The 21,358-nt window shown below is 58.7% G+C and overlaps 2 protein-coding genes across 8 annotated transcripts; one reads left to right on the forward strand and one right to left on the reverse strand.

The window, feature by feature from the left end:
- The first annotated feature begins 1,814 nt into the window (after window positions 1-1,814).
- On the forward strand, window positions 1,815-6,989 carry GNB2 (G protein subunit beta 2). Of its 2 annotated transcripts, none has more exons than XM_004442880.3 (10): window positions 1,815-1,960; window positions 4,175-4,320; window positions 4,525-4,563; window positions 4,681-4,787; window positions 5,108-5,171; window positions 5,255-5,417; window positions 5,512-5,578; window positions 5,917-6,118; window positions 6,213-6,429; window positions 6,512-6,989. In XM_004442880.3, the coding sequence occupies exons 2-10, from the start codon at window positions 4,264-4,266 to the stop codon at window positions 6,616-6,618; spliced, it is 1,023 nt and encodes a 340-aa protein (XP_004442937.1). In that variant the 5' UTR covers window positions 1,815-1,960; window positions 4,175-4,263; the 3' UTR covers window positions 6,619-6,989. The 2 variants fall into 2 exon arrangements, with proteins under 2 accessions (XP_004442937.1, XP_087273790.1); XM_087417664.1 differs by having other exon boundaries at window positions 1,861-1,960; window positions 3,972-4,320.
- On the reverse strand, window positions 6,929-21,267 carry GIGYF1 (GRB10 interacting GYF protein 1). 6 transcript variants are annotated; one of them, XM_087417661.1, is made up of 28 exons: window positions 18,803-21,267; window positions 17,650-17,890; window positions 16,799-16,944; window positions 16,658-16,718; window positions 16,417-16,542; window positions 16,192-16,321; window positions 15,997-16,092; window positions 15,722-15,833; window positions 15,451-15,610; window positions 15,104-15,144; window positions 14,714-14,884; window positions 14,224-14,477; window positions 13,985-14,093; window positions 13,362-13,499; window positions 13,054-13,154; window positions 12,676-12,847; window positions 12,403-12,569; window positions 12,186-12,286; window positions 11,984-12,100; window positions 11,742-11,842; window positions 11,446-11,528; window positions 11,202-11,348; window positions 10,894-11,121; window positions 10,438-10,625; window positions 10,183-10,343; window positions 9,921-10,087; window positions 9,709-9,838; window positions 6,929-9,617 (listed from the first exon to the last, which is right to left on the reverse strand). In XM_087417661.1, the coding sequence occupies exons 5-28, from the start codon at window positions 16,449-16,451 to the stop codon at window positions 9,565-9,567; spliced, it is 3,162 nt and encodes a 1,053-aa protein (XP_087273787.1). In that variant the 5' UTR covers window positions 16,452-16,542; window positions 16,658-16,718; window positions 16,799-16,944; window positions 17,650-17,890; window positions 18,803-21,267; the 3' UTR covers window positions 6,929-9,564. The 6 variants fall into 6 exon arrangements, with proteins under 6 accessions (XP_087273787.1, XP_014652627.1, XP_014652626.1 ...); XM_014797141.2 differs by having other exon boundaries at window positions 11,202-11,354; window positions 15,502-15,610; window positions 18,803-21,266; XM_014797140.2 differs by having other exon boundaries at window positions 10,438-10,622; window positions 11,202-11,354; window positions 18,803-21,266.
- Between the last annotated feature and the right edge of the window lie 91 nt (window positions 21,268-21,358).

A 21,358-nucleotide genomic window follows, 5' to 3' on the forward strand; every position in this document is an offset into this window, starting at 1 on the left:
CTCACGGCTTGGTCTTAGGCCATATTGTCTTTTCCCTGAACCTCTTTATGACTTCATCTGCTCTAAAACGCCACTCATTCCCAAGGCTCTCTTCCAACTCAGACTCTTCTGCTGAGCCCCAGACCTGCTTCAACAGCCACCTACTGAACATTCTTCCTTGCAACTCTCCTAGGTACCTCAAACCTAACACATCCCAACTTAAAACTCATGATTTTCCTCCCTAAATGTGTCCCCTCCTAAATGTTCTGCTCTCAGTAAATGGCACTTCCAAGCCACCAGCACTAATTGCCATTTCAATGATCACTTACCATCTGTCTCCTCTGTGGATTGTAACCTCCCTGTGGGCAGAGGAGGGTACACGTGTTCACAGCTGTATCCTCAGTGCCTAGGAGAGTGCCCGATACATCATTGGGACTCAATTAATATTTGCTGAATGAGTTAAAACAAGGAAGTATATTAGCACAGAAACCAAAGTGAGAGGAAGCAGTGTCAGATGCCCTATAGAGATTAACAAAATTGGGTTCTAGTCCTAGGCTGCTAGTTTTCTAAGTAATTTTAGGGAAGTCACTTTGCCCATCTGTAGATTGAGAGGAAATTGAAGTAAATTATCTATAAAGTTCCTTCCAGATTCTAAAGTCTAATTGATATCTATTATCTACTGCTAGTATATCACTGAATTGGTAAGTGCACATAAATGGAATTTGTGCATAGCTAAAAATATGGCTTTTCTTATTTCCTTTAAAAATTGTGTTTTGAAAACTATTTGTAATGTCTTCAACAGAGACTAAATGAAAATTGTCTGTTTTGATACTTTTACTTTTAAATTGCATGAGGATTCAATGAAGGCTATTCATTGACAAACTTTCCAAAGCATTTTTATAGTCCATGGGGATCTCATCACAATCCAAGGTGACTCGCACTGCAGGTAGCTGAATCAATACTCTCATTTTACAGGTGTGGAAACCGAGGCCTATACGTACATTCTCACCCCTTTACAGGGATGGTCCACAGAGAGTTATCAAGAGGCTAGTATTGATATCATCACACAGTAAAGTCGCTAATGCTGCCTTGGTTCATATCTCAACTCTGCAGCCCTAGGAATCTGTTTCCACAACTATAATATGGGGGCAATGCCAGTACTTAACTTCATAGTACTGTCGTGAGGATTAAATACGCATGGAACTCCATAAACATGAGTTGTTATCACAGTGTCATGCAGCCCTGTAAAGAGGTCTACAAAAGCCCACCGGGCAACGCTGGGGAACTGCCTGGGCAGGACCCTTCTCTCGGCCTTCCCAGGTTCCCACGGGCCTGCAGCGACCCCCACTCAGTCCTGCTCAGAGACTTTCAGAACTCCTGTTCTTTGCCTCTGCAGCCTTCGACGTCGCGAGCCGGGTCCTGCGCGGGTCGGGATCTCTCTAGCTCCGCCCTCCGCGGAGGGGCGTGGTCTCACTAGGGCGGGGGGTGTGGCCAACCCGAGAACTGGGGCGTCGAGCTCTCCTTCCCAGTCTGGAGCCGCCCAATCCGGGAGAGTAGGTCACGTGACCAGCGAGCGGTTTCACCCACCCTTATGCCGCTACCACCTCTGCCAGTCCCAGGGGGGATGTCTTCCGCCTTTTCGGAACGCAAAGCATTTATTTTGGTCCGTTTTGCGTCGAAATAGTGCGGACTAATATCTTTGTTGTGACGGGGTCAATCTTTGCTCCTTAAGTGGTATTTTCCCATCCGGCCTCCCCCCGCTCAGTAATTGGTATCGCCCAGCCGGGCCCTGGGCGCGGCGGCGACGGCCGCGTCACTGGCGGGTGGGATCCCTCCGCTCTGGTGAGAGCCGCGCTGGACGGTTGAGTTGGGCTGACTGAGGGAATCCATCCGCGTCGCCGACGCTGCCGCCTCCGCCGCGGAGGAAGACAGGACCGCCCGCGCTCCTGCAGCGACCCTTCGCAGAGTCCCACCGCCACAGGTACCTCCGCTGACAAAAGGAGTCCTCACCCCCCCCCAGCCCCAAATTCCCGACGGGGGAATCTGTCTGCCTTCTGTCTCCCGGGTCTGGCCTCTTGGGAGCGGACGTAACTCCCCAGACCTCCCCTCCTTTCCTCTGGCCCCGTCGCTCCCAAACCCGGAAGGGGAACTGGGGGACCCTCGCCCTCAGTGCACCCGCTCCCTGCACCATCGGGGCAATTTGCCTGACCTCAGTCCAGCCCCGCTTGCCTCTTGCTCCCTGGGAAGTTGGGGGGCTAAATTCGGGGCTTCTTCTAGGCCCCGTCCCGCCCCCTTTCCCCCCCCACCCCCGCCTGCCCCTGGGTGGCACCCCTTGTGTCCTCCCATTTCGCACCCCCGCCGGCATTCGCCTTGCAAAACTCCAGAATCCTCAGAGAGGCAGCAAGGCCGCGAGGCCACCCTTCCTCTCGTCTCCACCCTCGATTTGGGTTCTACCTGTGTTTTCTGGTCCCACTCCTCTGGACCGGAGACGTCGACACCCTATTCCCTTTGCAAGTCCTAACTTCAAGCCCAGCTCCCCTGCGCCCCCACCCCCGCCTAGCTTTCTTTTGGGCAAAATGGAGGTCTTGGGGGCCGAAGGGCCAGGCCCACTGCGCTTCGCAGCGCGGCACCGGCCCGCGCCTTCCAGCTGCCAGATCCGGGGACCCTCCCTGTCTCCTCCCCTTCGCCCCGCAAGACCTGTGGAGGCGGTGGCACCCCCGGTTCTCCTTGGGGCCCCAGCTGCCGTATGCCCAGAACCCAGGGGCCCTGAAGGGTGATGGGGACTGAGGGCTGGGAGCGTCGCCCCCGCCCCCAGCGGCTTCCTCCTGGCCTGCTTCCTTCTGCCTCGGGCCTCTGGCGTTGCCGCCCGGCCTGTGCTGCCGGCCGCTGGAAGGAAGGGGCTTTGTCCGGAGCTGGGGAGGTAGAGTGGGGTTTCAGCCCCCCTCCCTTTTCGGAGGGCCATCCCTGGTGCTGGCGTAGAAAGCTGAACTGACAGAGGGGAAATGTCGGTGGGGAAGAGGAACGCCCAGGGCCTGGGGGAAGTGGGAGAAGGGTGGGGGACGCTGGGTCGGTAGAGTGCAGTGTGCACGGCCGGATCACACAGGTGTCCAAAGGGGGGCAGGACTCCGGGCCCTTGGAGCGCAGCCAGCCAGGCCCCTGGGGCCCCGGCGCGGAGCCGCGGGCTGGGCTCCTGGGGTGCCGAGGGCGCAGGGGCCGGGCCGCCCGGGGCCGCCCGCCGGCGCCTGGGAGAGAGCAGCTCCGCGCCTCGGGGCCAGGGACCTCTCCTCGGAGCCCTAATTACTCGAGAGCCGCTCCCACGGGCTTTCTGCGGGCGCGCCGGTGCGGGAGGCTTCGGCGCTGGAGGGAGCAGCGGTTCGGAGCTGCCTTCCCCGCCACCCTCGCCTCCACCCGCCGCGGGCGGCTAATGGGACGCAGCCGGCCGGGGGATTATCCGGGGTGAGCCGTCCCGAACCTATTAGTGCCCAATCGGCTTTTCCCAAATCCTGTAAACAGCCACCCTGGCCGGTTCTGGGGAGGGGCGAGAGGCTGGGTCGGGCGGGGGCGATGGGGCCGGGGGTGGGGTCACCCACCCTACAGGTCTCTGCCGTGGATGCGGTTGCCTTGGCAACCGGGCTAGGGTGGGGGCACTTCACCAATGAGGTGCTCTCAGTTCGGGTGACGGTTGCCTAGGCAACCCCACGAACAGCCCAGCTTCCCCCTCTGGTCTACCCCCGCCCCAGTCGAAGCCGGGGGTGTGTGTGGAGGGTGTGCGGCGTGTGGGGGTGAATTTAAAGAGGCACCGCCCCTTTTAAAATTAGGTGCTAGGAGGGCGGGGCTCGGGCGGACGCCAGGTCTGTTTTCGAAGGGACTCTCCCCGCCTCCCCCCCCCCCCCCCCCAGTTCCTGCCGCGAGTGTCCCGCCCGGGCTGCTGTCCGAGGGAGGGGTTTCCCCTGCGCTTCCTCTTGCACTTCCCGCTCCATTTCCGGGGGCAGGAGGAAGATTGGGGAAGTCAGCTATTCCTCGGCACCATCTCTTCTGTGCCAGAGACCCACGCTCTGCCCGGGGCCGAGGCCACCGCTGCCACCCCCTCCCGCCTCGGACCGGTGCTCACCCCTTCCGGGCCGCGCTTCGACCCCGCCTTTCCCCACTTCTTCCCCCGAGGCCTTGGGCCTGACGTCAGCCCTGAATCCCCCAGGCCTCGGGCCAGCGGCGAGGAGCTGCCTCCCCCAGCCCCCGTCCCGCGGCCCCCAGCCGCCCCCAACCCCGCCCCACGGGCCCGGCGCCATGAGTGAGCTGGAGCAACTGAGACAGGAGGCTGAGCAGCTCCGGAACCAGATCCGGGTGAGGGGCTGGGGGGCGGGCGGGGGGGGGGTTGGTTGGGCAGAGCCAGGTGGCTTGTGTGTACTGGGCTGGGGAAGGGGTTTTGTGGGCAGGGCTACACTAATCTCTTACTGTCTCATCCTCTCCACTCCCCTGTTTCCTGTCCTCTTGGCCCCCTCCTGTCTTCTCTCCTGCCTCTCTCTGACTGGCTCTGCGATGTCATAGGATGCCCGAAAAGCATGTGGGGATTCCACGCTGACCCAGGTGAGATGAATCCAGGGCTGCACTGGGGGTTTAGGGAAGGAGCAAGGGTTTGAGGCATATTGCTGGGAGGGCCCTGTGGCCCGAACCTCCCTGAGCTGGTTCTGCTTCCACCTCCAGATCACAGCTGGGCTGGACCCAGTGGGGAGAATCCAGATGAGGACTCGGAGGACCCTCCGTGGGCACCTGGCAAAAATCTATGCCATGCACTGGGGGACAGACTCAAGGTGTGTGTGGGGTTGGGGCTGTGGGCTGAGCTTTTGTGTTTGCCTGGGGGCGGAGGTTATAGTGGGCAGGGTGGGGGGGCAGCCTTGCAGATCTGGTGGGAGAACGGGATGCCCACCTTGTCAGTATGTTTAGGGAGATCGTGACTCCTAGACAACCCCAGGGGTTGGAAAACAGGACCAGACTGACAGGAACTTCCAGGCTGCTGCTGGGAGTTCTCAGAAGGGCCTCCCACCAGATGGGAGAGGGGGAAGGGTGACCTGCCTCCAGAGGGGGCTTCCTGTTCTGACCCCTCCTCCTCTCCCCTGCCACTCTCTATCAGGCTGCTGGTCAGCGCTTCCCAGGATGGGAAGCTCATCATCTGGGATAGCTACACCACCAACAAGGTAGAGGTGGTGCCTGATGCTGGGTGGGGCTGAGTTGCAGGCCCTGGCTGGCTCTGACCCTGGGCACCGCTCCTCCTCCCTAGGTCCATGCCATCCCACTGCGCTCCTCCTGGGTCATGACCTGTGCCTACGCGCCCTCAGGGAACTTTGTGGCCTGTGGGGGGTTGGACAACATCTGCTCCATCTACAGTCTCAAGACCCGTGAGGGCAATGTCAGGGTCAGCCGGGAGCTGCCTGGCCACACTGGTAAGAGGGGCCTGGCAGGGCACTGGCACTGTTGCAGGGGGAGGGGCTGCGCTGCCCTGCCTTAGAGACCCGGCTGACCAGCCTCTTTCCCCAGGGTACCTGTCGTGCTGCCGCTTCCTGGATGACAACCAAATCATCACCAGCTCTGGGGACACCACCTGGTGAGGCCCTACCAAGGCTAGGCAGTCGGGGTTCACTCACACTTCCTCCTGGGGGGCCACTGCCTCAGTGCTCTCAGCATGTAGCATGCCTCCTGAGCCAGCAGGGGTGGAGCCCTCACTCTGAACACCTTGGCTTCCCTCTCCTGTAGCAGGAAGGATGGGGAAGGGGCCCCCCTCCCCAGCTGGGACAAGAGCAGGCTTCTGTGACCCAGTGGCTCCCAGCGCCCCTTCCATGGAGGCTCTATCAAGGCTGTGCTCACCGGGTGGAGGGGCGGGGAGGCACCAAATCTGTCCTGCCCCGTTCTCTGATACCTTCCTTCTTCCTGTTACTTCTTCAGTGCTCTGTGGGACATTGAGACAGGCCAGCAGACGGTGGGTTTTGCTGGACACAGTGGGGATGTGATGTCCCTGTCACTGGCCCCCGATGGACGCACCTTTGTGTCAGGTGCCTGTGACGCCTCCATCAAGCTGTGGGATGTACGGGATTCCATGTGCCGACAGACCTTCATTGGCCACGAGTCCGACATCAATGCCGTGGCTGTAAGTTCTGGGGTGAGCTGGGCTGGCCGTCTCTGCCAGGCCCGTGGCCCTGCCCTGTGTCCTCATTCCACTCTGGTCCTCCTCCATCCTGCAGTTCTTCCCCAACGGCTACGCCTTCACCACGGGCTCTGACGACGCCACATGCCGCCTCTTCGACCTGCGGGCCGACCAGGAGCTGCTCATGTACTCCCACGACAACATCATCTGCGGCATCACCTCTGTGGCCTTCTCGCGCAGCGGCCGGCTGCTGCTTGCTGGCTATGACGACTTCAACTGCAACATCTGGGATGCCATGAAGGGCGACCGTGCTGGTGAGCGTGCTGGTGACTGAGGGGGGCAGGCAGGGACCAGGAACCCAGGCTGGGGGAGTTCTGATGTGCCCCTCCCTCACAGGTGTTCTCGCTGGCCACGACAACCGCGTGAGCTGCCTCGGGGTCACTGACGATGGCATGGCTGTGGCCACAGGCTCCTGGGACTCCTTCCTCAAGATCTGGAACTAAGAGCCCCAACCCCAACTGGGCCCAGGCCAGGAGGGGCCCTGCCCACGCCCACACTACAGGCCAGGAGCTCTGGGGCTGGGTGCACGCCAAGCCTCCCGCCCCGGGCCCCGGGGCCCCGGGCCCCTGCTTCCCTACCCAGGTTTGGTTCCTCCCGGGGCCCCCACTGTGGAGATAAAGATGGGGATAGAACGGGGGAAGAGGAGGGGCAGAAAGCCCTCATCCTTTTGCTACCCTGGGGTGGGGGCCTCATCCCTCTGGAGGTCCAGAGGCAGGAGGTGGAAACTCCAGGAGCTGGCTTTTTTAAAACTGGTTTATTTTAATTTTTATTATATTTTCAGTTTTTCCATAAAGGAACCAATTCCAACTCTGTACCTGGTCTCCCCTTGCTTGTCTTCCTCACTCCAGGTCTGTCCCCAAGGGCAGACAGGGGGAGGATATGGGGCCCCACCAAGTAGGGAGCCAGAGAGGAGATCCCACTCCTCAGGCCAAAGTTGAAGTCATGGGCAGGAGGACCTTCTCTGCCCAGCAGGGTCATAGGTGTTCCTACACACGCCCGGCTCTCCAGTCTCCTGGTCCTGCCGATTAGGCTGTAGCCACTCCCTGCCAACAGCTCTCTGCCCCCAACTCTGAGCAGGCCCCTCATCCTCAATGCCCCCTCCCCCAAGAAAAGAGACAAGAGGGGAGAACACACACCAAGTTTTATTGGGGGGAAGGGGGGTATTTACAGGGGCAGGTAGAAGGGTATCACACCGGGTGAGGGTGGGGGAAAATTGCAGGTACAAGGCAGACAAGGGCACAGGAACGACCCCTGCACCCACCCCAACCCCAGGAAGGGTGGGAGAGCAGCTGGGGCCCAGGAAGACGGGCTGGGAAAGGACAGCAATGGGGCTGAGTCCCTGGGCTGGGGGGCTCAGGGGCTTGTAAACATTGACCACTCTCAGAAGGGGATGGGGGTGGGAGAGGGCTCCCCCTACACTTCCTCACAGGGTTAAGGCCTCTCCAGGCTCAAGGGCCCCCTAAGTTCAAAGTCGCTTTCGCTGGGGGGTGGGGGGAGGAGGAAGAGACAGGGAAGAGTGTCATCCCCCCTCCCCCTGCATTGGCTGCGGCAGGGGTGGGGGCGTTACATTCAGTCACAACAGTACTCCCCCCACACCTCTAATGCCGCCAAATACTGGCGCAAGGAAAGGGGGAGCTGGGGGGCCAGCAGCAGCAAGACATTTCCCCCTGGCCCATCACCCCCTTATTGCTTTAGAGAGAATATTGTCTTCTCACGGACGCTAACACTGTTGAAACCAGGGAGAAGCAGGTGGAGGGGGCCCCTCCACCCCCGAAGCCAGCTTTATCCCCCAACACTGACCCAGTTGCCACTTTGGTGCCAAAAAAAAAAAAAAAAAGTCACCTCTCTGGGGATGGATGGGTAAAGAAAACTAGGGCCACTCCCCATTTCCCCAGGGCAGGAAGGATAAATACATTCATGGAGGGGAGGCAGTGGCAGAATCTTGCCCTAATACTGCGCTCTGAGCAATGAGGTCGATGGGAGAAGTTAGATGAGAAACCCAAAAGATACAACTGTGAATAAAAAATAAAAAAATAAAAAAAAAAAAACACTAATGGAGACAAACCCAGGTAGGTGATTGGGAATACGAAGTCGGTGAGCAATAGAAGGGTGGCCTACCCCTGACCCAGGAGAGACAGACACTTCTATTCTTAAGCCCCCACCTTACCCAACATTAAAAACGCATCAGGGGAGCAGGAAGGGGAGAGGCCACTTGCTCCTCTCCCATTTGGTCAATGGAGGGGTTGGGGCAGAGCTGCGGGCTCCACACAGCCGGCTGCAGGTGGGGGTTCCCTTCTACCAGCCCCCACACTGCGACCCAAAGCCCGGAGCTGCCCACTCCCTTGGCCTCCTAGCCCCCTCCTCTTGCCTCTTCACAGGAGAAACAAGTCATCAAGTGGTGCCTCTCTCCAGCTGGAGGAGCTGCTCCACCCCCACCTTGCTCAGTGTTGAGGCAGGGGGCGCAGCAGGGGCTTGTGGCCCAAAGAATACATTCATGTGGCAAGGCAGGGAGCTGGGGCTCTCAGCTTCACCTCCAGGCCTTCCCCCAAATTGGCAGCAGTGGGGGAAGCCCCTCACGAGGGCCAGAGTGGAAGTCCTGCCGCCCCGACAGCCAGATGAGGTTGGCACCAGCCGGCCCTCTCCCGTCCACCCCGTCGGCCAGCACAGGCTGGCAGCCCCGGAGCTGAGGTGGCCGGCCCATTTGTGCAACTTTCCCCCAAAGCAGCAAAGCCCAGGGGCTACTTTGGCCCCCACCCCAGACACCTCTGCCACAGTCACAGCAACAAGGGAGCCGTTCACAGCTGGTCCGGCCGGCGGGGCTGAGGGGGCCTCGCTGTGCAAACTGCTGGCACCCCAGCTTCCAGTTACCCCAATGGCCCACCTTGCGTGGCAGGGAGGGTAAGTGCAGCTTTGGGGGCCAGGCAGGACAGGTCTGTGGGGCCCAGGTACCCACTGCCCCAAAATAACAGTGTGTTTTTTCTTTCAGTCTCCTAACCCTTTTTTCATTGTTTTTCTTTTTTCTTTAAAAAAAAAAAAAAAAAAAAGGAACCTCTGTGGACCTTCCATTGTCATCCCCACTATCCCCAGAGGGGGAAGGGGTACTTAGAGTCTAGTTTTCAACAATTTTTCTTTTGTCTCTCCTAACATTTTCTTCAATGCTGTTTAAAATTTTAAAAAAAGGAAAAAAAACCCCTTGCCCCCAATCTGTAAAGTGCCTCGTGGTGGGTGAGTTAAGGTGCATCGTGTGGTTTGTAACAAGTGCTGGGGACCCTGCCCCTGCTTCCTCCTATGCTCCTTGCGGGGAGCCTGCAGGCTGGAGACCCAAGGGTCCAAGCTGCTGCTGCTGCTGCCCCTGGCTGACAGCCCAGGGGGCTGGTGGGACGGGCTGGTCAGTAGTCATCCACGCTCTCAATCTCACCAGAAGGTCCGTGCAGGGAGTACCCTGAAGCCGGGGAGAAGCTAGGTGTGAACTCTCCCAGGATCCTGCCCCGCGCTGAGCAAGAGCCTCCTTCCTGGCCCCACCCGCCACTTACCCAGGATGCTGGGGTCCGAGTGCAGCATCAGTGCCCGCCTCTTGGCCTTGCTGCCCTCCCCGGGGCCGAGTTTGGTGCTGTGGTTGGTCTGAAAGGCTGTCTGCAGGGAGCTGCTGCTCAGCCATGCCTCCTGCAAGGCACCCGAGATGGAAGGTGAGCCAGAGGACAAGCCAGGAGGGCACCCCACCAGCCAGGGCTCTGGGAAACCTTACCTGCTGCTGCTGCTGCCGTTGTTGGCTGGCTTTCTGCTTGGCCCTCCGCTCCAGGAATTGTTTGGCAAATTCTTTGGCTTCCAGCGTGTCCCCCAGGCAGGAACGGATATAATCGTGGACATCATAGGGGGATTCCACCTCCTTGAGAATCGCTACAGCCATGGGCACTATGGGACAGGATGGGCTCTGTCAGGGCCCACTTGATGCAGGTCTGGAAGTCCAGCCCAGCCCAGCCCGGCCTCCCAGGGTCTGCCGCCTGTACCATCCAGGCTGCCCGTGGTGCTCAGCGTGTGCAGCATCTGCTCACACCACTGGGTGAAGCCATCCTGGGGCCTGGGAATGCCCTGCAGCAACTTCAGCAGCTTCTCTTCCTCCTCTGTCTTTTTGCGCACAGGCCGACCTGACAGGTGGCTGTACGAGTCACTGAGCGGGACAGTGAATCAGGCAAGGAATCAGCTCATGTTCCACATCCGTCTGGCCCCGGCCCTCGTGCGGACCCTGCAGCCCCGGTGGGTACCTGAGAGAGGGGCTGCTCCGGCTGTTCTTCAGGCCCAGGCTGCGGGCCAGGCTCCCGCTGCTCTTGAGGGTGTCCTCCCAGAGCCCCAGGCCGCCGCTGCTGCCCCCGCTCTTGTCGGGCCCGCCCCACAGCGGCCCAGCCTCAGATACCCACTGGTTCAGGGGGACAGCGCCCAGGCCACCAAGCTGCTACAGACGGCAGGAAGTCAGGGCAGCCCAAACAGGGACACACGGACTCAAGAAAGCTAAGTAGGTGGCTTGTTTAGGTGGTAAAGGGTGGCATGGTGAGGGCCACACAGAAGAGAAATCCTTCAGAGTCAGACACAGGCCAGCACTCAGGCTGGAAAGTCTGGGCTCACTGATCCCCCCACGCTGGGGTCAGCTGGGAGCTGAATGCAAGGGGTTCCCAAGGGCCTAAAAGGTGCCAGTCAACCAGGGAAGGGCCCGGCCTGCTCACCACACGGTGGTTGGGGGCCTGAGCCCGCGATGGCTCCCGAGGTGGGGGCTGCTTATGCAGCTGCCGCTCGCCCTCCAGCTGCAGCTCGAGCAGCGTCTTCATGGAGAGCCCTTGCTTGGCCAGGCCGGCCCACAGTGGGGGCGGGGAGCTGGGCGCAGGCGGCACGGGGACGCTGGCCAGTGCCTGCTGCTGCTGCAGCAGCTTCAGCAGAAGCTCCTGCTGCCGCACCTGAACCAAAGGGACACAGTGAAGGCGCACGCCCCGGCACCAGGCTCAGGCCAGCAGGCGAGGGCTGGCTGGACCCCCACCTGCTTGCGCCGAAACAACTCCTCTTCTTCCTGCCGCCGCTTCTGCTCCTCCTGCTGCTGCTGCTGCTGCTGCTGCCGCCGCTTCTCCTCCCGGCGCTTGCGCTCCTCCTCCTCCCGCTTCGCCCTGAGCTCCACTTCTCTGCGCTCCTGGAACTGACACGGTCATGAGATCAGACGTCAGGCCTGGGGCACCTGGCCTGCCCTGCCTCTGGCGGGCCCTTGACACCCAAGGACGCCTACTCACTTTATGTTGCAGCTGGAGTTGTTCTAGAATTGGACCCTGAGTCGAAGAGTTAATTGGTATGTCCCAAAGACTGGCCTCACCGCCTGCAGGAGGCAAAGGCAGCTGCAGGAGGGAGCTCAGGTCCCCGGCCCCGGAGCAGCGTGAGGGGAGGGGCAGACCCGCGCTTTTTCTGCTCACCCAGAGACCGCCAGGTGGGGGGCAGGGGGCATGGCAGACATGGCAGGCAGCATCGGGACTCAAGTCGGGCCAGGGAGGGAGAGCTCAAGGGCTGGGGCAGGGACTGGCTGGCCACACACCTGACTGTGATGAGGCTGAGGTATGTATGTCCCAGAGGGGACCCGAATCTGGCACCGACAAGGACCGGTTCATCGTCGGGAGCAGGTTCTGGTCCCCACCTCTGAGGAGCAAAGCACTGATCCTCAGCACCCTAAATGCATCTCCGATCTGCCCCATCTGCCCGCTTTACATACCCCAAGGGCTCGGACACACACGCAGCCACATAGAGACTGCGACGAGACGGACAGAGCAGCCCACAGACCTGGGGGGTTTGAGAGCTTGGAGCTGCTGCAGGAACGTGGTGAGCTGCTGCTGCTGTGGCAGCGTCAGGTCCCCCAGGGCTGCCTTTTCCCGGAGCGCACACTGCGGGAGCTGGCGGCTATAGAGACGCACACAGGTGTCGGGAGGCAGGCCACACAGCCAGGGCCTGGCCCCACTGACAAGCCCTTCCAGGCCCCCCATACCTGCTGACCAGCTGAAGGAACTGCTGGTGCTGCAGCTGCTGGTACAAGGCCGCCGCCGCCAGCTCCTGTTGCTTCTTCAGCCGCTCCTGGTCCATGTTTCCCTGAGAGAGAGGGAGAGCGTTCCCGTGGCTCTGACCTTGTCTTCCTCTGCACCACCTGCTGCCAGCCATGACTCCCGCCTCCCCTCCCTGCTCCATGCCAAGGGGGGTATGCTCACCAGCAGCGGGGGTGGTGAGGGCCCCGGGGCAAAGGGCACACGGCCCCACATCTTGATCACCTCACCCAGTGGCTGGAAGCCCTCATCACAGCCCCGCTTCACAAGCAGGGCCATGGAAAAATAGCCCGCCTGGAACCACTCCGCCATCTCCTGTGTCGTGAAAGGGCCTGGACAAGGGAAGGGGGACTGCAGTCAGATGTGCACCAGAGAAGCCCGGAACAAGAATGGTGTCCCCACGCCCCCTCCTGCATGCCCCCTGCCCCCCATGGGCACCTTGGATCTCCCCCTGTGGGTCCTTGTAGAACCACTTCCGGGCCGCGCCGTGGCTGAGGGGGAGGGCAGTGGCAGCTGCAGAGTGGCGCAGGCCCTGGGCCTGCATGGCGGCCGTGAACTGCTCCTCCTCCAATGAACTGTCCTGCAGGGAGGCCACCAGCTTCTCCGCCTCCTGGAAGCCCAGGGAGAGAAGGCTCAACCGCCCAACCCCAGCAACATGGGGATGGGGCTGGGCTATCAGCGTGGGGTCACGAGCTCAGGTTACGAACACAGCGTGACAGACAGGGAAATGCCTGGCATGGGGGCAAGGACAGATGGAACAGTGGCTCTCTGTCCCCGGTTGGGGAGGATCCCTAGAACCTTCTTAGGCCCCCACACCTGCTGCAGGTGCTTCAAGCCTTCATCATCTTCCAGATCTCCGGGTGGGCCAGGGGGTGAGCCCACCGCAGGACTTAGCTGCATTCCCCTCATATCATCTCCTAGAAGGAGCAAAGAAAGCAAAGTAGAATGTGGGGTCCGGAGAAGGAGGTGAGACAGTCCCCTATCCACCCTCGTTTCAGAAAAGCAGGCTCTAACTCTAGCCCCAACCAAAACAACCCGCGCACCTCCTTCCCAAAGGAAGGGAAGCGTTTTCCCCACCAGCCCCGGGCTCCAGGGAAAGGGCGGCCCCCGCCCTCTGGCTGTACCTTCAGCTGCCAGCAGGTCTTTCTCCACAGTGTCATCACCTTCCCCCTTAGCTCCCCAGAGTGGGCCCAAGGTAGGCAGTGGGGAGGGGGAGCTGGACTTCTCTTCCTGAGGAGGCAGAGGGGTCAGTTCCTTCCCACCTGAAAAAGAAGGGTAATTACCAGAATTCAAAACCAAAGAGCTGGAAGGCCTTAAAAATGATTTAGCACAAACCCTCCCTCTGTGGCCAAAACTTGGGCCTTAACTGAAGTTAACTCACCTAATAGTCAGTGAACTAACACCACAAACCCCACGGTGCACATTTACTCTTTTGCCCCTACGATACTGGACATGTGTCCACGTCACTGTCCAGGCCTGTATACATAATACCACAAGTGTAATACCGTCTTCTGCAGACTCTTCAAGGGATTTTCAAAGGTCATTCTGATTACCTTTGATGCTTGATTTTTATCTGCCACACTGCTTTTAAGACTGAGCCCTGCTGTTTCCGGGTTCCTCCCCACGTCTGCCAGCACTCGCTTTCCTGAGTTTCTAAAGCAGCCTTCTCCTCAAGGCGGATGGCCAGCCAGTGCCCAGGCTAGTGAGGGACCCTCAGGCCTCATCCGTGCCCCAGCCCCAGGCTTACCTGCCTCAGGCCCCTCCTGGTCCAGCCCTTCGGGAGGCTCTTCCTCCTCCTCCTCCAGGCCCTGGAAGTCGAGCTCCTGCTCCTCAGGAATGGGCTCCTTGGGGCCCTTCTGCATGGGGTTAGGGAACACGATGGGGAGATGAGGGGGAGAAGATGGACGAGGGGAGTGAGAGGACCCCATCAGGGCAGGTTCCCACCAACCTCTAATAGAAACCTTCCCCTCGCCTCCTCACAGATACCTTGAGAGGCAAGAAGGCCCCAGAGGCATCGAAAGTGCCCATCTCTTCATCCTCATCGTCCAGGCACCACTCCGGGAGCCCATCCTTGTCGTCATCAAAGCCGTCAGGCCCTCGGCACCTCCGGAGGTGAGAGCTGCCTCCCCCACCCCGCCCTTCCTCTTCACCACACCCTCCTCGATCCCCTCGCAAATCAAATTCAAACTTGCGACGCCGGTCCCCATGTTCCCGCCAGCCAGCAGAGCGGGGGCCGCCATCTGGGCAGGAAAAGTCGGAGGAGAAGGAGAATCGGTATCCTGGTCGAACCAGAGCCTCCATCTTCTGCTGCTCCCCAGGACCCCCGGGAACCCCGGCACTTCCAGGACTGCTCTCCCACCCACCCCCTCCCCCGCTCCAGAAAGCCTTCTGCTCCCCCCGCCTGGCCACCAGAGCCCACTTCCTGGGAAGCGCTTGCTGCCCACTGCCCACCTCATCCATCTAGCCCCCATCTCACCAGGGCTGGCTGAGCGCCAGCGGTCGCCATCTCGCCGGGGTCCTGCCCCAAGTCTCCAGCTGCCCTCCTCCTCTTCCTCTTGCTCCTCTCGGAGAGAACGCCAGTTCTCGCTATCTGAGCGGGCATGTTCCTTCCTCGGGCCAGACCCTCCCTCCTCAAACCCGGATCGTGCTTAGGGGCGGGGGAAGACACAGTCAGCGAATGGCAGCCATGGTCCCCAGAAGACTCTTACCATAAACCTTGCTGGTAAAGAAGAGCCCAGCTCTGGGTCCTCCTGCCCTCCCACCCGCCCCAGCAAACATCCCTCTAAGTGGGGTCACCCATTTCAATCCTCCCCCCACCTCTTAATGACCTTCAGGGCCTGGCCACCACCCTGGCCACACTCCATACCTCCATCCCTCCTGGCTGACTTCTCAAAGCGCCTCTCGCCTCTGCAGGAGGGAAAGATGCTGGTCAAAGGAAAGATCCCGCCCCGACCTGCAGGAGCTCTGCATGCGTTGCCCTTTCTGCCCTGGGATATGGGGGGGGGGGGACAGGAAACTACGGAAAAGTCAGGCTTGGGAGGGAGCCCAAGGGGGCACACAGAGCAGACGGTCCCAGGACAAACAGATACCACGAGAATCAGAAGGAAAAGGGCAGGGCCACAGACACCTCTGACCAGGGCTCATTGGTGGGGCTCCTGTCGTCCTATAACGACAGACCCAACCCTCCCACTCCAGGCAGCCCTGGGACCTAACCCCAGGGCTTCTCTCTGCTCTGCCTCGATGCCACCTCCTTCTAGCCTGCACCTGTCATCCCAACTCTGGCTACGCTGGATCTCCCTGGGGTTTCGGCCAAAGGCCCCATCGCCTTCTTCAATGCTTCTTTGGTAAAAGCAACTGTCACCGCGGCCGCGGCCTGGAGAAAGGATGAGAGGCACATGGGAAACCGCCAGATCATCCCTCTATATCCTTAAGACCACGGGCCCCACCTCTGCCGGCCCCTAGAACACATCATCACCCACTCTACCTCGGCTCCGTGTGCTGCCCCTGCCACGGGAGGTGCCACCGAGGGGGGGGCCAGCCCCTTTCCCCATCAGCCTCAGCACAGCCACACTGTTCACGGACAGGGAGAAGTTTCTCTGAGGAGGGAGCCAGGGGTGGCAGTGAGGACCCAGGCACCCGACCGCTCCCACCCCTGTCCAGAACCGCAACCTAGCCCCTGCCCGTCCACCCAACTCCAGCCCCTCACCAAGGTGGAGACCTAGCACCCTGACCCACAGCTGCCCCCCTGCCCAGCCCCACCTGCTCCTCCTCAGTCAGGGGCTCCAGAGCCAGGGGCTGCAGCGGCTCCTCCTGCAGCACCGCAGCAAACTCCTTGTCCTGCAGCTCATCGGGGACCTGTCAACAGGGCAGGAGAGCCGAGATACCACATGCTCCTGGGCCCTCTTCACTGCTGAGGCCAAAGACGCAAGGGGTACATACCCCCCCACCCCCTACCTTGTTCTCCTTGACATAGAGGGCCAGCATTTCCTCTCTTCCGTAGCGATAGTCAGCCAGCTTGTATTTGGGCATGGCGGGGGATGGGGGTGGGGAGGCCACACTGCCACCGCTGGAAAGGGCCCTCAGCCTAAAAAAGGGACACAAGGGAAGGAGAAAGACAGGAGTCTGAGCAACCCTATTCTTCCCAGCTTCTCCATGCCACCCAAAGCACATCTGACTCACCACTCAGGCCCAAAGTTGAGGGTCTCTGCTGCCATTGTGGAGCTGGCGGGGCAGGGGGGGGGCGGGTCCTAGAGGTCAGAGGGGCCGAGCAGAGGAGGGAGGACCTGGCGTTCACTCTCCAAACACCTAGGGAGGTATGGGGACACAGGGCCTTGGAGGCAGCATACCCAGAAAACCCCGAGAGAATGAGGAATAGGTCCCCACCTGGGTGGGCACAGTAATAGGTTCTAAAAGGACTCACCTAAGCCAGCCACGTGCCACTCACACCATGAGTCGACCAGAGAGTCACGATGCGGGGAGACCTGGGGAAAGGGAAGAAACAGGGCAACTAGGGCCCCTTCCAGCTTCCGCAGGGGGAACCCTCCTTCCACCCCAGACTCACCTGGCAGCGTTGCTCCAGGAAGCAGGTAGGGTGCGGGCTGGGCTCTCTTCAGGCAGGGGCCTATGCTGGAGTGAACCAGGGTCCCCAAGGGATGCTGGTCTGACCACAGTGGTGCCGGGGAGGGACCCTCACATTTGGGAAAGATCCTTAACAAGAGATGAGGGGAAGAAGGTGGGGTTAAATTAACGGGTCAGACAGGCCTCCCTGCTTCCGACCCACCTCTGTCCTGCATAACAGGGAGTCTCACAGCTGCCCGGAGGCTGCTGGTTATCCAGCACAGGGGACCACAGCCCCTCCTCCTCCTTTCTGTCCCCAACACGTCAGGCCTCAAGAGCAGTTCATTCACTCAGCAAAGCCCGAATGAGGAGCTAGTGGCGTGGCAGAAAATGCGCAGGCACCTCTCTAGGACCCAGCCCTCTCACCGTGTGGCACAGTATTCGGTAAGAGAGTGGTTAACGTGTGCACAGATGTTCAAGACAGAGATAAAACAGAAACAAGCAAAATCTCACTGGAGCCACAAATATTCTTGAGAAAAATGGTCAGTTATGGAAAGAAGGATTAGAAATTAATCTGGGAGTAAAATTACTTCCCTCCTGAAAAAACTCAGGGCTGGCTGCTTGGCAGCTAGAATCCAGGGACTCAGTTTGGGAAGAAACCCAGTACAGGGGAGTGGGGGGTATTCCTGAAGGACCCGGGCAGACAAGTCCAGCCAGTGCACCCATGGGCTGGTTGACCAAACAAGACTCAACACTTAGTCCCCTTCCCCAGGATCAGGAGGACCCTGATCGTAAGCACAAACGGCCAAGAGGGAACACGTTATTATGGTACAAGCTGGGAAGAAGGCTCCTCACCGTAAAGCAGAAATAAGCTCAGAGTTACTGAGGCTGACAGAAGCAGCAGCGGTGGCAGTGACCTGTCCCTTTAAAGAACAGTGCAAAAGACTCTCAGGAGGCGACTCATCCTTTGTGGTTCCAAGCAGAGGATGGGCGGGCAGGGTCCCAGGGAGCTGCACGAGGGCTGCCCTCACTGGCTGTGGGGGAGGCTGGACCAGAGCACCTCCACAATTCACATCAACTCCAAGACTGCACAACTCTGGGAAGGAAGGAAGAAGGGTTTCCACCAGAGAGGCCAAGGGAAAGAGGCTCTCACCCACAACAGCAGACAGGAAGACGAAGCAAACTCCATGACAGACAAAGGACCCACTCCCCAAATCCCAGCATCCTAGGGTGAAATGCAGCTTCTGAAACCATCTACAGTGGGGCTGACCTCCCCTGGCATGGGCATCTCTTCTACAACAGCCCCAGCTGGACGTTTCTGGTGATGGAGCAGGCACACACGGCCGGCAGAGAAGAGAAGTCTGCTGAAAAGCTCTTCCTTTCACTGGATTCAAGTAGGCCTCCCAGGACAGCAGAATAAGGTTAATCCTTTCTACATTACCACCTTTATGTAATTTGGCCAATACATGAACCTTGAAGCTGTTACACTAAGTGAAACAAACCAGTGACAAAAAAACCAATATTGTACGATTCCTCGTATATGAGATTCCTAGAGGAGTCAAATTCAGAGAGATAGAGAGTAGAATAGTGGGTGCCAGGGTTCGGGGGCAAGCAGAGTGAAGACCTGATGTTTAATGGGAACAGTTTCAGCTGAAATGGGGAAGATGAAAAAGTTCTAGAGACACATGGTAGTGATGGTTATACAACAACGTCAAAGTATTTAATGCTATAGAACTGTACACTTAAAAATGGTTAAAATGGGGTATATTTTACCACCACTAAAAAAAAAAGTTTAGGAAAAAAAAGACATTTGGGGATAGCAACTGCAGACCTAAGTCTTCCCTACTCCAAGAAAAACACCTCACATTCCTTCAAACAAACCTGTGCAGAGGCTGTTCTAAGCCTCCTCCAGTTCACTTCAAGAGAGGGACTTCTAGAGGGACAGAAGAGTCCTGTGGGCAGGGAAGGCTGCTGTGGGGACAGGGGAACAGAAAAGGGGACCACTCACCCCCCGCCCTTCCAGGGAGCGGTAAAGGCGGCTCAACGCGGTGCTCTCCACTTCCGGCCTTCCCCCTTCTGTCCTGGTTGTAAAGAGCAAACTGAGGAGAAGCGGCTCCCAAGGCAAGAAGCAGGGACACTGCAGAGGCAAGGGAGAGGCAGTCAGTGCAGAAAGGAAGCAGAGCAGCAGCTGGAGAGAAAGGCCCCGTCTCTGTGCAGGCCCAGCCACAGGAGGGCCTGGTCCTAGAAGCTGCTGGCTGCCTGGCCCTTCCTCAGGCTAAAGGAAGTACACATGCTGCCCCACAGTTTCCACCCCTCCAAACAGGTGTCTTTTCCACATGCTTCCTCAAAGCCTCCACCGGGACGACTCTGCTCCCCAGGAGACATCTGGCAATATCTGGAGACGTTTTTGGTTGGCATGACTGGGAAGTGCTCCTGGCATCTAGTGGGTGGAGGCCAGGGATGCTGCTAAACATCCTACGATGCACAGGACAGCACCCACCACCCCAACAGAGAATTATCTGGCCCAAAATATCAATAGTGTCACAGCTGAGAAACCCTTCTCTAGGCCCCAGCATAGGTAATGCTTAGTCTCTGTTTATGGGGAAGAATGGAAGACAAGAAAAACCAAATTTACTCTAGTTCATTCTCCCTTCTGAAGAACAAGGGAATCATCCCTAATTACACTGTCCCATGAGAGAAATCTCAAATCCTGCCAGGAGGGAAATCCTCGAGAAAAGAATAAATTAAAAAAAAAAGTGACTTAAGTTTCTCTATCACAAACTCTCAAAGCCAAGTGTTTGGATCCCTTTCCAGTGAAGGAAAGAGCAGGAGGGGTGGCAGGTAGAGGACTCGGGACAGCATCCTTTCCAGGCTACTTGATCCAAGGGTCTCCTCACAGGCTCATTCCAGCTTCGCCCCCAACCCTCAGCCCGCCCTACGCATCTGTCTGCCTAGTCCATCTGCTCCCTCCCAGGCCCTGTTTTTTCTCTCTGGCCTCAGTATACCCTCACTCCCCTTGCATCTGTATTGCTATTAAAAGGCTGCCCCCTGCCGGAGCCAAGGGGAGAGGACACACACTGGTCCTGGTGCTCACAAGAGGCTTGAGGGAACAGGAGCAGGGCCTGTTTTCTGGGGTTCAGAACTCATGGAAGAAGGAAAAGATCCACAGACGAAGCGGTCCCGGTACACACTAAGTTAAGAACATTATTTCCTCATTCCATCACCCCTAAAATTAGCCCCGATCCAAAGCAGTGTGCCTTGGCACGGAAAGGTATCACTATTAACAGAAGTAGAGGCCTAAATCCCCCAACGTCTGAGCAATGCCCAGCCCAAAGCCTGTTGGAGGTGACTCCACCCTTTCTCAAGATGGAAAGATTCTCCATGCGCGGTAGGATGAGAACTCTGAGGCTTAAAAGGGGTGCAAGCCTGCATGCCTCCCGGCAGGTCAGTTATCCCAGCTCTCCACTCTCTGAGACATCATGATAAATAACGCCCCTTGGCATCTGTCTGCTAGTTAACAGTTTTCAAAGCGCTTCCACACTTTACCTCATTTGATCCCTCTGCCCACTTGCCCAGTCTTGGGCTCCAGCCAGGTAAAACAAGGAAGGGAGGCTGCAGCTGCCGGGACGGGGGACCCCGATGGCCCCAAACACTCTATCCGAGGCTGGAGAAAGGGCTGCATAAGCAGCAGGAACCACCCTAAACTCGCAAGCATACTTTGTGAGTTTTAAACCACTTTAAACTTCTCGTTAGAATTTTTTAAATCCTTCCTATAGCCACCCCTTCTGCTCTCCTCTGCTCTAAAATGAGGCTCTTTTTTCCATCCTAAACTCCAACCACAGAAGTAAAATCGAAGGCAAACTAAGATCCTTTAATTCATCAAATCGCACACAAGACTCACGCTTCCACCGGCTGAAAAAGGCAGGCCAGAGGTCTAAGAACTCACTTGACGGTAATCACCAAAGAGACTCTTGAGGACCCTGGTCCCCAGGCCACAGCAGCAACACAAAGTTCAGATCCATCCCAAACCCTTCCCAATGCCATGAGAGACCCACAGTCTAGGAAAGAAAACTGGAGCCAGGGTGAGGGTGGGGGGGCCTGGGGCTGCACAGGGATCAGCACAGACAAAAAAGCCAGACGGCCAACTCCCGCACTGCGAGCGGGGAGTCAGGGGACCCGCCTGGTGGTACCCATGGTGTTTCAGCTGCAGAGATAAGGGGCGGGGGGCTAAGAAGCAACCGGGGTGTCAGCTCGGAGGGGCGGCGGAGAGGCTGTGCGGAGGCTGCTGGTCTTTTGGGAAAGCAGCCTTAAGAAGCAAGAGGGGAGTCAGATCGGCGAGGGCGGAGGAAAGAAGCGGCCAACAAGTATTGATTTAGCATCTCTCAGGGCCGGGCGCGCTGCTGGACCAGACCTGACAGCTTACTGGGAATTCTAGCCATGACCGGGTAAGAGGTGCGAGACGAGGGTCTCTTTAAAGTTAACTTGAAAAAATATTCAAGGCAAAGTGTGCGGGGCCAGGGGGCTGCTGCATCAGGGGAGAAGGGCTGGGAAGGGCCCAGCCTGG

This window comes from Ceratotherium simum, chromosome 26 (genome assembly GCF_057802395.1).
Source record: "Ceratotherium simum simum isolate JZ-2026a chromosome 26, ASM5780239v1, whole genome shotgun sequence".
Lineage (NCBI taxonomy): Eukaryota > Metazoa > Chordata > Mammalia > Perissodactyla > Rhinocerotidae > Ceratotherium > Ceratotherium simum.

Excerpts from the sequence above, each read along its gene's own strand:
- GNB2 (XM_004442880.3), top strand. The coding sequence starts at position 4,264 with ATGAGTGAGCTGGAGCAACTGAGACAGGAGGCTGAGCAGCTCCGGAAC. Across the intron at positions 4,321-4,524 it reads AGCTCCGGAACCAGATCCGG|GATGCCCGAAAAGCATGTGG; the intron begins GTGAGGGGCTGG and ends GCGATGTCATAG. Across the intron at positions 6,119-6,212 it reads CCGACATCAATGCCGTGGCT|TTCTTCCCCAACGGCTACGC; the intron begins GTAAGTTCTGGG and ends TCCATCCTGCAG.
- GIGYF1 (XM_014797138.2), bottom strand. The coding sequence starts at position 16,451 with ATGGCAGCAGAGACCCTCAACTTTGGGCCTGAGTG. Across the intron at positions 12,570-12,675 it reads CCCACAGGGGGAGATCCAAG|GCCCTTTCACGACACAGGAG; the intron begins GTGCCCATGGGG and ends TCCCTTGTCCAG. Across the intron at positions 11,122-11,201 it reads AGTTGTTTCGGCGCAAGCAG|GTGCGGCAGCAGGAGCTTCT; the intron begins GTGGGGGTCCAG and ends CCTTTGGTTCAG.